At 42.2% G+C, this 15638-nt stretch overlaps 1 protein-coding gene across 6 annotated transcripts in view; it reads left to right on the forward strand.

Moving 5' to 3' along the window:
- Window positions 1-5642: 5642 nt before the first annotated feature.
- Window positions 5643-15638, forward strand: part of igsf9ba (immunoglobulin superfamily, member 9Ba) — a 288098-nt gene continuing 278102 nt past the window's right edge. For 3 of the 6 annotated variants that reach the window (XM_051931889.1, XM_051931890.1, XM_051931892.1), the window contains exon 1: window positions 5643-5924. In XM_051931889.1, coding sequence (XP_051787849.1) covers window positions 5861-5924 — 64 coding nt within the window. In that variant the 5' untranslated portion in view covers window positions 5643-5860. The remainder of the gene's footprint in view (window positions 5925-15638) is intronic. The other 3 variants (XM_051931891.1, XM_028810426.2, XM_051931893.1) reach the window with 2 other exon arrangements.

Consider the following 15638-nt stretch of genomic DNA (forward strand, 5'->3'; position numbering starts at 1 on the left):
TGCCAGCAGCATCAAGTAGATGACGAGACACAATCTTAGACACAACCACACTCAGTCAATGGAATAGCTTAGAGTCACCAGCTAGCGTAGGACATATGTGTTTGGGGCGTGAGAGGACAACCAAAGCACCAAGATGAATGCTAACACGGACATGGAGAGAACATGCAGACTCTGGAGCTGTGAGGCAGCAGTGCTAACCGATTGGCCTCTGTCCGACTTATTATTATTATTAATATGATGTTTTTGTTGACTTGTAGTGAATCCATCCTTCAACAAAGGATCAGAGACACCCCCAAGCACCTTTCTGGGGTTGTGTGCAGTGACCATGAGGGCGATCTTCTTCACTTCACCAGCTAATGGCTGGTCTGAGGGCCTCTGAAGGTCAAGTCAAAGGAGTTTTACTTGTAGAGCACCTTTAACACAACGGACATTGACCAAAGTGCTGTACAGCTTCCATAAATACACCAATACATACGGTATACAGATACAGTACATAAATACACCAAAAATAATTAAATAAATTAGTTCAAAAAGAGGTGGTTTTTGGAACCCTTCTGGAGAGTTCCTATTACTGGCACCACTCTGTCTGATCTCAAATTTCAGGTCCTTGTAATTATTATTATTATTAATGATAACCTTTTTTGTTTTTGCAGAGTCTATTCCAGAAGTAATAGGTGCAAAGCATGGGTTCAGCCGATCACAGTAGATGCTCACACACAAACCCACGAAAAACGTATCATCAACCTAACATACTGTAGCCATGTCTATTTAACTCATTCATCACCTGTCTTATTCTGAAATAGGATTGCAGGGGCCAAGACCTATTCCAAAAGCATCAGATACAGCTATGAGGACTGGAGTGTCACTAGCTTTAGCAGTTCTTAGGGGCTTAGCCCCCCCTTCTGATAATGTTGCTATACCTTAGATAGAAGAGTGAGGGTGGGGTGGGGTGGCATCCCCGTTAGAGTTTTCGTGAAAGATCATCCATACATGTCAGCACCGCAGAATGAGATGAAGGGAAGGCTGGACTCTCAAATATCAGGGGTTGGAAGCCTGAGATAATGAGAGAGGATGGGGGGGGGGGGGTGGTCTCCTGAGATCAGGGGCTAAAGCCCCGGAAGCCCACCATTAATGACACCACTGTAGGTAGGTTGTTCCTCCATTGCAGGGCACACTCACTCAACACATACATGGTCAGTTTAGAGTTGCTAGTCCAAAGAACCTCTCCATCTTTGAGCTGATGTCATAAGTTAAAATCCCCAGAGAAAAACTCAACCAGTTCTTCACAGACAATGACTTAGGCAAGATCTGAACCAACAGCTCTGAAAACATAAGGAAGCTGTAGTAACCACCATACCACACCACCTTACATCATCCATCCACACACTCAGCTTTCTAAGCTACACTACTTATCCATTTCAGGGGTGTGGGGAGTCAACACTCAAACCAACAGCAGTAGGCACAGGGATGCCAGTCCATTGTGGACCCACTTGCACACATATCCTCACTGACATAGAAGGCACCAGTTTAGAGTATCAATTAAACCTAGCACAAACATTTTTAGAGGAGTCTGAGTATTTCAGGATCTTGTTCACAAGCGAAGGAGAAAGGGAACGTGAGATCAACAAGTGGATTGGACTGATGGCAGTTGTACTGCAGGCGCTGAACCAGTCCATGGTGGTGAAGCAGGAGCTGAGTCTAAAGACAAAACTCTTGGTTTACCTATAGATGTACACCACTGTCCTCACCTATGGTCATAAGCTGTGGGCAACGACTGAAAGAATGAGACCATGAGTACAAGCGGCAGACTTGAGGTTTCTTTACAGGGAGGCTGGGCTGACACTACGTGATGGAGTGAGAAGCTCAGTGCTTCAGGAGAGTCTCAGAGTAGAGTCGCTGCACCTCCAGGTTGAGAGGAGGCCATGACACATCTTAAGGATTCCCACCAAGCCAGATTAATCTAGATATGCTCTAGACATGTTCCACTAAGTGGAGACCCTTCAGCAGACCCATAAGATGTTGGAGAGAATATACTGTACTGTATATCTTGGGAAACACCTGGAAATTGCCCAGAAAGAACTTGAAATCTGTAGCTGGGGACAGGGAAGTCTGGATTGACCTGCATGACCCATTGCTACCTTGTTGATCACCAAGAAAAGCAGTTTCAGGAAATGAGATGAGATATCTTTGGGATGTGGGAGTAACACAAGGAAAATAATGCTCATGGAGAACATGTAAACTCCACTCCAATAAGTCTGAACTTCATAGAGACATTGACTGGGCTGGCATTCAGACTCAGAAACTGTGAGGCAGTGGGATTAATGGCGGCCTCACCATGCCACCTCTATTATTATTATTACTGTTTCTTTGCTTTTGGTTGGGATTCAGAACCGAGTAGACTTCTTAGGTCTTACTGTCCCATAGTCAGAACTTTATAGTATGTGGCCAGTTCCGAGGAGGGCGATCTTCAGCGCCAGGTTGGTATTTGCCGTACCTGGCAGTTCATCAAGATGTTTTTGGAGATCTAGTCAAGCAGCTCCAAGTGCTCGCATTACAACACGAGCCTTTTTGTTCCACATATGTGAAATCTCATTCTCAAGGTCTTTGTATTTGCCGAGCTCTTTTACCTCTTTGACTGAAACATTAATTTTATTGCTGTTGTTACAAGTAGAATGAAGTTGTTCCTTCCTCTAGTTCTTGCCCTTTTGTCTATTGAGAGTCTTCATTTGGACTTTTAGTACAATTAAGAAATCCACAACATTCTTTTTCTTCATCAGATCAATCCTTAAACTTCATTCAAGTGTGTCTAAGGTTCCATCATCATGAATGGCCTCCTGCCACCTGGCGATGCTGTTTAAGTAAGATTACTAATGGATTGTTTTTCCTAAATGGATGGATAGATCAGCGACGTCTGGAGTTTTAGAGGCTTAAGCCACCGATCTACTGAAACTACTCCTCTATGTCATATGTAACAATCAACATCATCAAAAGCCCAAGGGGGACACCCATCCTCAATGTTATATATGAATATCAATGTCATAAACCAAAGGGGACAATCAAAACTTAGAGATGCCCCCGGGATGGATGGATGGTCCATTATTGGCTTATTTGTCCCCATTCTTCCTTCAGAGTGTCTGTGATTAATTCTGTATGATGTAATCAAGTTTATATCATTCCTCCCCTTCTCTTATAAGATCCTCTTTGTCATCAGTTTTCTGCTGAATGCAGATGTCCCCAGAGTTATTTTTACACCCCACATTGTAGCATCACATCTTACAAGACCAAAAGATAAATTGAAGGCGTTTAAAGGTGTCATCTTTATTTCATGCTGAACATCGGCAATCTTTCCCAGTGTTGCCTACAGAAGGTCTGGCATTCCAATGGACTTAAAACCAAAAGCCAGCTGATTCATTCACTCCCTCGAACTTTCCGTGTGGTCACTGGTTCATCTCTTCACATAGACATTTGCTACTATTGCAATAATACATCAGAACTATCGTTCTCTAGTGCCACACACTTCTAAAACAACTTGACACAGCGTTCACTGAATATAAAAAAAGGATATTATTCTGTTTAACAAACACCGAGACTCGACACAGGCGCAGTTTAACTGGACCGAAGCGGTAGTGAGCCCTGAGACGGGACTGGTCCCCACTTAATAGCCGATGTTATAGATATTGATATCGTGTCCCCGCAATTCTGAACTAGATGAGCGGGCGGTTAACTGAACTAAAACTTAGCGAAAATCTGCACGTCCCCGCCTCCTCCTTTTGAGTCATCAGCTTTGTTCTAATCTCTTGTGCCTGAATTGTGGATTGCCGTTAGCACCGACTGAGCGGCCATTCAGCTCCTCTTCGATAGAGTAAAGGGACGCCCAGTCACATCGTAAAGCCCTCGCTTCTGCCTCAGCTGACTAGTAGCAGCTTTTTTTTTCCGCGCCGTGTCTCTTTAAGCTGCGATCTCCAGATCATCTGTAAGCAGTCATATGCTCACCGGCACTGTCATTTACGTTGGTAGCAAAGCGCTACACGGAAGGTGTTAAGACCGACACTTTTTTCCACTCCTTTTTTCTTTCTTACTCCGCAGCATAATGAAAATGTAACACTTAGGTAATGGAGTTCGGCAGCATCTTTTTTAAAATATCTGTCTCTTTAAGTAGCCTGATTGCTTATTGTGTATCTGATGAAGTCTATTAAGCAAAGGGCGCTTCTAGCAGTCTAATTGTGAAAAAAAAGACGCCAAGCAGTTAACAAGAACAAGTCGCGTTGTCGCTTTCCTGTTTGGGCAGCGCTATCTTTAGATATTGCAGCATTACATCACTCGGCAATCTCACATTGGACCAAGTGTGTTGGGAAACGGGCCTCGTTAAAGTCGCCATAAATCGAACAAACGTCGATTAAACAAAGGCATTTCTCAAATGGAAAAAATACAACTTTCAGAAAACTCACCCGTGCATTGCCATGCAAACTATTTTAAAGCGAAGAATTTCCGTCATAAGGAATTTTCTTCGGTTGTCTTTGCAAATAAAACGCACAATGTCAACTTTTATTTTAAGCGCTGTGGTGGAGTGCGCCGCGATAGAAGTGTTATGAAGTAACGAATGATTGGTTGGTGGCAATGAACACCACAGAATAATAATAACCACTATACTGCTTTCCATTTCAGGATAAGAATGTCATTGTCCATAAATGCTTCAAACACGAGTACGGTGAGCTGAAATTCTGTTGTCAAATGCAGACATCACTACCTAAAAAATGATATGAGAATATATTCGGAATTAAGGGGTGTGAGGCGGCGGAGGGGAGTTCGGGGTTGGCATGGGGAAGGAAGCTCTGCTGTCAGAATGGCTTGGCAAAGGAAAATAAGTAGTGATGGTGCAAATAACAGGCGGGGACATTTCGTAAAAAGAACGCGGGATAAGGCAAGATAGACACTAGTTAAATGAAAGTCGTAACTCGTTTAATTGATGGAAATTTGGTGGTGAAGGGCAAATACTAACCAGACATGGACACCAAAGATAACGTTCTTTTTAAAGAGGATGGTACAAGAGGCTCGCGATCACATTTTAGACAGAGGGTTCAAGAAGGGGTATTGACAAAGCTGGCCAGGGCATTGATTGTGCAGTTAGGGCAAGGTCAGCTTAATTTCACTTGACAGCTTCACCGGACAAGCAGTCATGCGGAGACAATAAATCCACCAGGCTATTGGCTTAAACAAGACGCTATATCTGACAGGACAACCCAAAATCAGAGCACTAGTTCAGCTGGGGCAGAGTAACGCAGAGATTGAGATTCTAGCATGAGAAGGAAAGCAAAAGCACTAGCTATTGCAGGACATGGGCGGCTACTTCGATGAAGAAAAGGACTAAGTGAGACTGAGGCGCTGACTCTCACAGGACAGGGACACAAGTGGAGATGCTAACTCGGCTCTCTGTTACTGCGCATGATACTGCGGCGCCCGTGCAACTGCACGCTCCAACTCACCTTGAAAGCGGGGCTCGCCTGTGCCCCGCCGAACGAATGACGGGCGGAGCAACCAATCCCCGCCCACGCGGCCGGCCCTCCGTCCAATGGGAAGGTGGCGGAGGTGGGACTCTCCGCTAAATTCCCAGGCTTGGTTTCACGGTGGTGCCGCAAGCTCGCTGCTGGCTCGCTGGTTGCAGGTGCTCTGGTTGTCTGGAGTGGGGGGATGCGAAAGGGATGGCGGAATGAAAGCCGAGAAAGTGAGCAGGGCATGAGAAGAGGGAGCGTAGCCGGGGATTGCACGATCAACGTCCTGGGAGGGCTCGACCATGCACCCTGTACCGAGAGGAGGGCACTTCCAGATATGATGAGGTCCCTTTCTGGACGGCGATAGTACTATGATTTGGTATGTGGTCACTTTCATAGCAAGTGTGATCAGCACCCGAGGACTGGCAGCTCAAGGTGAGTTGAAGTGCGCTCCGGTGCCGCAAGTTGCTCTCGGTTTGACGTCCCGCATCGCTTCCCCTCTTATCCTCCGTACAATTAAAAAGTGCCCCCCGCTTCTTATTACGTAATGCTGTCTAAGTGCTGGCATGATCGGCTGCCAACAACTTGCTGTCTGGTGTCTGCCCACTTGCACGGGCGCTAGATCAGAGTCGGGAGGTTTACGTGCGAGGAAAGCTGCTAGGCATTCGCAGGACCGTTGCCTTTGCCGGTTCTGCAAGTAAGGATGAATTTGTTGAAATCAGTTGAGGGGAAGAGAGGGGAGCGTTGTGGGTTCCACTGCCGCTTAAAGACGATACATCAGTGGATCGGTAATCCCCTCTTTTAGGGGTTTTTATCATTTGCACCTTTTTGCATTCAAATTAAATTTAAGGTTCCGCACTGTCGTTACCTTGCAGCAGTAATAACATATTGAACAGAATAAAGTGTGTTCTTTTTCCCCCCAAATGTGTTTACGTATAAACAGCGCTATTTTCTTTTATGTTCGCGCTTGTATGCTAACGCAAATTGCACCCCATTTCCTGACAGCTGTAAGATGCATACTTTCGCTTCAGATATGAGCTATTACTCAGAGTATATTCGTATTACCGCTGCCTCCGAATGTCCATTATTGCAGTTGTCCTAAATGGTGATTTTACACTCTGAATGCGTTCTCTCGGTCTGAAAATTGCCGACAATTTCGGGTTCGTGTCGCCCTTTACAAGACAATTTAGTTTTTTCTTGCGTTTCCTTTCACCGTAAATGCTGATTATATTTGCTAAAAGACTATCATTGAAGACTTTTTCATCACTTTCTTTTTCTGGTAATATATCATTAGCCGGATTATCATACTTGAGTCATTTCATTACCGTGCTGTTTACAATACTGTAGCCGTCTATCGTTTTATTCAATAAACATCCTTCACCTCGTTTTATATAGAAGGTTGCGTGTCACAAACCACGCAAAATTATTAAATTTAAGGATAATTTCCAATACAAAACAATTTGCTCCAAGTGCTCAATTTGAACTGCATCCTCCCCTGCTGTATTTAAATACACGGAGTGAGATAACCAGCAATGGACGGAAGTCCCGGCCAGGTATGGGCACCACTGGGTTTTGCTCCACAGCGATCCAGCAGTGGAAAAGCATCTTCAGAAAATATAATTAAGACGGAAAATTACACACACACACGTAGCACGTCAGTGTTACGCTGCGATTTCCTCTTCGACGTGACCCACGACAGCCTTACCAGAATTCTCCGTTTGTTTCGGTGCGCGCAAGAGAAAATGCCTAACGTGCTGTGCGTTGCGCCTGGCAGCTGCACCGTACCATTAATTCAGGATCTGTCCGTGTGCGTGCTTAAACCCGATGACAATGAACCTCTCGCGACTACTTCTGCGCAGGCCACCGCATTGGTGCCCTTTGCGCTTCTCTTGTTCCGCCCTTCTGTGGCGGATGGGGATCACAGCATCTGAAGAGCTGCCAGCTCCCTTTGGAGCTTCGGAATATGTTGCTCCTGTTTGTGCTCAGAATTTAAGATGGGCCAGGCGCTAGCCTCTCTTCTGCAGGTGTTACGACATATCTCCCGCATGATATTTCTAAAGGTTTCATTTGTAAGGACATACACATGAATTAAGCGGTTCGATTTCACCTCCTAAATATTTCCGATTCCTTACCTTTTCAACGTCGTTGTTGATCATTTTAGTGTATGTAAATTTAGCCTCGGATCATCTTTTAAGTTTTCTTTTTTTAGCATTTCAGAAATGTTTTAGAATATAAGCAGCACGTGAGCGTAATCAGATCGCGCAAACTTTAATGATCCGTCTTCACATTTCACACCAGTTACCTTCCTTGACTCGCTTACGCGGCTCGGCAAAGTAACGAGAGGCCAGCAGGAGGCGCACCTCAGTGCATCTCAGGTTACGTCGCGCTAAACTTGAATGAACCTGCTGTGTGCTGGGACTCGACACCCTCCTCGAGATGCGCACAGACAGGTGCTTCCACATTGATCAGATTAATAATGGTATGGAAATAAATAATAATATAATTATGGGAAAAATCGTGCACGGTAATATACATATTAAATGGTAATTCCAGGCGTGATGCTTATTTACTCTTAAGCTTTCTTTCTTTCATTTCTACTAAATGGTCGCTGCCTGCCGTTCGCGTGTTTTTACTTTTGCGCCTTTTCCTCTTAGACTGCGCTGTCTGAGAACTTCATTCTCCCGTTTATCTACTTGATGCTAAGAATAACGGAGGACGCGGAGAAAAGCTGCGCGTTAGGCCGCTGGAAGCACCACACTCTTTAAAATGCTGGTTCTTTAATGGCATTTAGGGTTCTTTAACAGAGTGAGTGGTTCCTTGTTGAACTATTGCTTGACAAAGCATCATTTAATTCCTGGAAGTGCTCTTTGTATTTGAAGTTGGTTCTTTGTGTTTTGAAAAACTTATAACATGTAGAATAATAATTAAAAAAATGAACTTTTAAATGTATGGTATAAGGCTACCTAACAAGATACTAAGAGATTAATAACTATTCTTGTTTGTAACAAGAGCCTTTTTAAAACCAGGAACCCACTGCTATTTCACAAGTCTGTTACCGTCTCTGCATGGTTATTTACTGTGTGGATCCTGTTACAGATCTAAATAATTTAAAGGTTCTTTCTAGGACCTTCACGTGGATGGGTCTTTTGGGAACCAAAAACAGTTGCCCTATGGCATCACTCTGAAGAACCACTCTAGCACCCTTATTTTTAACAATGGCACAGTGACTCCTTAAACTCGATGTCCATTCTTCAAAAAAAGCTGATCTTTAATGGCACTTTACTGGGTGATGTGGTTCCTCGTAAAACCAGAGCTTGACTAAGAACCTCTCATTCTGGGAAGGGGTCTTTAAATATGAAATTGGTTCTTTGGATTTTGAAAAGGTTCTTAATAGTCGGCAGGATACTGACAAGAAAGCTTACACTTAGCCTGTGTCGTTGTGTGTTACTTGGAGTATATTTGTATTACCACTGCCTCAGAATATCCTTTTAAAATAAGGATACCATTTTTATTTTACAAATCTGTTTTACTCCATTCATTTTTATTTATGAAAACTGCTAAGGACCTAAATAAGTAAAAGCTCCCCCTGGCACTTTCATACAGATGGTTTCCCTGTGACATCACTCTGAAGGACCACTTTGGCACCTTTACTTTTGAAATCATCACCTGGCTAGAGACCCATGAATATGCCTTTTTTTTTCCACATTTAACTTATTTTTTTTTAGTATCACACTTGTCACGTTCCTATCTCCAAAGCAGTAACAGAAGGCTGCTTGGCCACACACTTCCCTGTGTTTATTTGATATGTGGACATGGCTAGATAGATAGATAGATAGATAGATACTTTATTAATCCCAATGGGAAATTCACATTCTCCAGATGGCCTTACAAACCTTCCTTTTTTGTCATCTTTTCTAAGGCAGTCTCCATCCAGCTGTTTTTTATACATGATGGCTTACAGGCAGGTGAAATGATTTGCTTCTGGGCCACACGGTGGGTTGGAGGTGGTGGTTGAACTGGTGACCTTGTGGTGTCTGGTGCAGGTCTTTATTAACGACTGTACTCCAGACTCCAGCCTTTGTGGATTTATTGCACCCGTGTTGTGCATCTGTGTGTTAGGACTCTTCTAAGGCAACTGCTTCTGCTGTGTTTGGACATGAGTAGGCACTGATTCTTGCGTCCCTGGAGTGGTTTCACATATCTTGACATCTTTTTTTTGCCCCTTGGCCAGTGTTTGAGTGGGCTTGTCTAGGCAGATGTTCTTGGTCTTTTATTTATGTATGAGTCTGGTCATTTTGACTTGTGCTTCTGTATCTCACAAATTTAAATAACAACATGCCTGTCCTGCATGTCTGGAGAAACATCTTTGTGTCGTTTACTTTTGGAAATTTCAAGTGTACCAAGTACTGCAGGTCAACATTTATTTGGAGACCCCCCCCAATGCCTGTGTGCTATATAAACATGGGCTTGAGTAAGGACAGTTTCATATGTCCCTGGCCGTGTCCTGCATAGCTGGTGTTTAATATGTGGACAAGTCTAGGAACTTGCTGTCCTCAGTTGTGCATTTGGACAATCCTGATTCACCCATCTCTATTTGTGTATGAAAGCCGTATTTGCATGCTGATGATGACGTGTCCTCACACTCGTCATCATTTCACACCCGAGGATGTCTTCATCCCTGCTTCTTAATGGGAGCCTTGTTCGTATACTTGTCTTGGTGCCTGAGGCAGAGTCCAAGCTCAGTATTTCTCAGTAGTCCTTTCCACATCTTTACATTTTTAAGAACCAGTCATCCGGAGTAATTTTTTATTATTATTGTTTATTTATTCTTCTATTTTTTGGTTTTGGTACCTTTTGGAAATGCTTAGCCACTTCGTCTGGTGTCTCCCAAGCCTGACCCTTGCATGGGTCTCAACAAGATGTCACTCAGGCTCAGTCAAGGACACCCTTAGACACTGTTTCCTTCATCTCAGTGTCTTTCTGGGTAGGTGGTGTTCTTCTATTTACTTTCCCAAATCTGTCTTGTTTTTGGACACACCGGTTTTTATTTGCTTTGTCTCAGTGGCTACATTTGCATGTGGGCATGTCTAGATATATTCTGGTGATTCCTAAACCTTGAAACTGTGCATACGCTCTCACTTTGTGTGTCAGATGAACTGAACTTGACCAGAGAATGATTCATGTATCCCTTTGTGTTTCTAGGCTGTCGTTTGTCGTGTCCTTAGAATGTCCCTGATCAGATGTTGACATGCCTACACCTCTGTGTCCCTGCGCTGTGTTGTCAGGCCTACATATTTATTGGCACTTCTGTCTTACCTTAGGATTTAACTTGGTTGTCTTTTCTGCTTCTGTCGGTGGCTTTGTGTGTGCAAGGTTACAGACATAAGTTGTGCATTCCAAGCCGAATATCTCGGCATGTCTTACCGCTATTGTTTGCATCGTTAATCATCTTCACAACTGTTTCAGTTGTCAGTGTCAAGGCCATGCTTACTGTGCAACTAAACGTTAACATTGCGCACTACCTCAGCACTGTAGGCCCACCGCCATGGTTCTGCTTTTACACATTTTACACACAACTGGCCTGTATTGTTTTATAAGGTGGCTGGACACTTAATTATAAGAACAGATATTCTAACACAAATATTATATATTAAATACCAGACATATAGGACTATAGCCTTCTCTTAATTCAACAATGACGTTCTGTTGAGCAGGTCTTGTCTTTGTTGAGTGCCGTCTTTCCGTCTGGCGTGAATCAGAGTGAGACACCTCCTTCTGGGGATGCCTGGCTTTAAAGGGATCTGGCCGAGGAGGAATGGAGTCGGTCACGTCTTCTCAGACCTGTGGAGGTAGAAACAAATGAAAATGTTAGTGACGGCGCCTCCTCTTATTCTGGAGTGGTATTACATTCCACTGCTGAGCCTAGAAGGTAGCACTTTCACGCTCATATATATATTACATGACTATATATATATATATGCATGTGTATATATGTATAAGTGTGTGTGTGTGTGTGTATATATATATATATATATTTAAATACGGTCTGTGCTACCTGACTAAAAGGGGATGAAATCTAAGTAATCAAACAGACCTCAGCATTAACACTTGCTGTGCACCATCTAAAGTATTAGAATGTATTTTGTAATGTATGTAGTAATAAAGTACACTGCATTTGTCATTCCAACAGATGGCACATCACAAACATTTGTTTTAATAAAATGCATTACTACAAATGTTTGTGATGCACCGTCTGTTGGTGTCTTGCCTCAGCCAGAGTTCTTCCCCAGGCTGGGATTCATATTCGTGTTTTTTGTTGTCTTTGTTCATTTTTTGATTCTATTGAATATATTAATTTTATTTATGTTTATTTGCCATTAGTTGAGTTTATGTTTCAATGTTCCATGTGTTTTGTGGGTGGGTTCCTTAAAGGCCTGGGGCACCTGCCAATCATCTTTTAGGAAGTTCCCTCTGCCTGTAAATCCGGAGGGTCTCCCACAGTTCCTGGCAGTTCTTTTTGAATGTGTGAGGTGTGGTGAGTTCTTGTGCTTTATGTGATTTTTCTTTTCTTGTTATTTCCTGGATTTTCAATCCTGTGCTCTATTTTTGACTATGGGTTTGCTTCTTTTTTGGGACTATATTTGCTTGGGTTTGCCATATTGATTTACTCAATTCCTTTATGTCTTTGCACTCAATGAAACTTCATAGTATGTCCGAGCATTATCATTAAGAATAAACCTTTTTATTTTTATAAAGATTCGACAAGGTCCTTTTTATATCTTGCCTGGGTGGCCATTTTTGGAAGAGTTTTTTGGGATTCCTAGTCCATGACAGTTGGGATGACAAATGCAATGCATGTGTCTCTGTTATATGCCAAATGGTGTGGGGTTTGTAAAAGTAGTGTTAATGTTGGTGATGTGCCATCTGTGGGAATGACAAATGCAATGCGTTTTATTACTAAAATTGCTGTCTGAGCCATCTGTTGGAATGACAGAGATATAGCAACTGGACAGACACACAGATACTTGTCCTTTTATTAAGGCAGGTTTGAAAATTAGAAACTTCCTTAAGTTATGAGCAAGCGTGGCACATTACCTTTGCTGCCATGTACCTACCAAGACCTTGTGCTGACACATCTGTAGAACTACATGCTGGTGCTGCTTCTTCTTCTTCTTCTCCTTGGCTGACCTTTTTGCCCTCTGGCTCTCACACCTTTGCACTTGTTCTTGGACTCTGCCATGGAGCGCTGTATCAGTGTGCAGAGATTCTAGTCCAGCTCTCCCTGCTGATATTTATTGAAAAGAATTGTTGTCTTTTTTTGGTAGTGGATGGAGGTACACCTGGCAGGGAAACTCTCTAACACCGAGAGCAATTAAGAGCTCCCTCTGATGTTTGGGAGACATCTTGCTCACCGCAGGTCCCTACACTCCAAGAGCAGTAGAGTATCTTGTTTTTAATAACTGTGGATTTTAAGTGCCACAGCTACTGTATGCCTGCAGATGGCCCTGCCAAGAAAGAGCCTGCCTGACCCCCCGGGGCCTCTCCGTTGCCTGCGGCGTTGTACGAGTGACCAGTTAGTCTCCCTTTTTTATTTTTTTCCTTCTTTCTCATGCAATTCGGTGTGCGCCCCGTCATAGCAGCGTGTGTTAGTGACAGATTTATGCTGCCTGCTGTATTATGGAATTTCCAAGCTGTTCTCTGGCAGCTCCCTAAGAGCTGGAGGTATGCCAGTGTTGTACCAACACAGTACAGAATGTAGTACCCAATTTGGGAAGCCCGTCAGAATTACGCAAAGCGACTGGCAGACAGCGCTCTAATTGGATTGAATGCAGTCTGGGGGCACGTGCTCCACAACAAATACCTCCTAGAGCCCCCTGGAGGAACATGTTATGCATGGCAGCATCTGCCTCACTTCTTTAAACTGATTAGGAGTTTCCTCTGCAGCAAGCTGAATGCCATTCTGGCCTGCTGGGCTAGCCTGTCCATCAAGCTGCCATTGCACCGCAGCATCCGTCTGCAGAAGAGAGAGCCTGACTGCAGCTTGACTTCATGTAGCTGAATGCGTGCCTCCCTCCACCCCATTTTAATGCCCATTAATGTTAACAGATTTGGGAAAAGGGGTACGAGAGACTGGCAGCTAAAGCAGAAGCCCCCATCATTCTCTAACAGACGTGATTCAGACAAAGAAGAGATGAGAATTTTTCATCAATTCTACACTACAGTGCTGTCTGCTATCACTGTTCTGCATTGGCATATTGAATTGTTGAGCCGTGAGTAAGAATGAGGGTGAACGAAAGCAGTGACGTCCACTGGGAGGTGGTGGGGGGCTGACGTGGGGCTGGCAGTGGCATTGTCAGGGTGAAGAGAATGAGAACTAGAAATAAATGAATGAAGAAAAGAAAGCAGTTTTCACAGCGGAATAGCAGCTTATCAATGTTTGATATCATATAGTGCCTTTCATAGAGAAACACTTAATAATAATGCAGTGTGCCAAAGAAGAATCAGTGCTTAGAAAAGGCTGTTGTTCGAGTCGTATGATGGTAAAAATGAGTTATTTGTGACCTGAAACAAAAAAAAGTTATTAAATACATTACAAATGCATTGCAAGCACAGTTATTAAATACTTTAAATACATTTTATGTCTAGTGATCAATCAATAAGAATATGCAGATTGATAGATAGATGTGAAAGGCAGTGTATAATAAAGAGGTAAATAGATAAAAAGAAATGGCACTGTATACAGTAGATAGATATGAAAGGCACTATATAACAGATAGGTAGATATGAAAGGTGCAATATAATAGTTGAATATATATATGAATGGCAATACATAACAGATAAAGAGATAGATGTAAATGACACTATGCAATGGATAGATAGGTAAATAGGTAGAAATTAGGTAGAAAACCATATACAGTAGGTAGATAAACAGAAATGAAAGGCATTATATGACAGATAGAATGTGAAAGGCACTACATATTAAATAGATACAAAGGAATGGCACTATGTACAGTGGATAGATATGAAAGGCACTATATAATAGATAGATGGATGTAAATGACACTATACAATGAATAGATAGGTAAATAGATGGACAGGAAATGCACTGTATATGTAAATAAATAAATAGAAATGAAAGGCTCTATATAATAAATAGATAGGTAAATGGGTAGAAAGGTATGGCAATATATAAATAGATAGATAGATATGAAAGGTACTGTGTAATAAATAGATAGATATGAATGGCACTATATAACAGATAGATACAAAGATTGATATAAAAAAATATATATAATATATAGACAGATGTAAATGACAGAATATAATGGATAGATAGGTAAATAGGTAGAAAGGAAAGGCACCATATGCAGTATATAGATAAATAGAAATGAAAGGCACTATATACAGTCGATAAATAGGAAAATTGAACATTAGAATAAATTGTGTCAAGAACAGGACATTCAGTCCAAGAAGCTCAAAATTACAGTAGAGACTTTGAAAGTCCCTAGCCCTTCTTCTCTAACTGGTGTGTGTGTGTGTGTGTATATATATATATATATATATATATAAATACTGTATATACCCTGTATATATATATATATATATATATATATATATATATATATATATATATATATATATATATACACATATTTATATAATATAAAGGCACTACTTCATAGATTAATAGATAGATATGAAAAGCTGGAAAGATGGATAAGAAAAGGGACTATATGATAGATACTGTAGGTAGAGAGCTAGACAGACAGATTTACACTTAAAGCTCAGGCATGTATAGGTCAAGGTCACACAGTGATTCGCTGGCTGGAAATGAACAGCCAGTCATCTAATTTATAGTCCAGCTTCACAACCACTAGAAAACTCTGCAAGGAAACCTGTTCATCTTTCAGTCAGTGTGATACTAGCCTGCCCCAAGGAGTCCATTTAAATTTGCTTAATGTCAGTGTCTGCCTTTACAGATTCCATTTTTATCTTTTTGCACATTTATAGGCATCAGTTATTATTTTACTCCACGCAGAGTCTGAATGGATGGAAGTTGAAAGGAGAGGGATTATAATAGGGATCTTTACAGGATTTAGGATTTGGGAGGCCAAGTAAATGTTGCATGTAATGATTAAGTCACGTCAA

Source organism: Erpetoichthys calabaricus, chromosome 9 (genome assembly GCF_900747795.2).
Source record: "Erpetoichthys calabaricus chromosome 9, fErpCal1.3, whole genome shotgun sequence".
Lineage (NCBI taxonomy): Eukaryota > Metazoa > Chordata > Cladistia > Polypteriformes > Polypteridae > Erpetoichthys > Erpetoichthys calabaricus.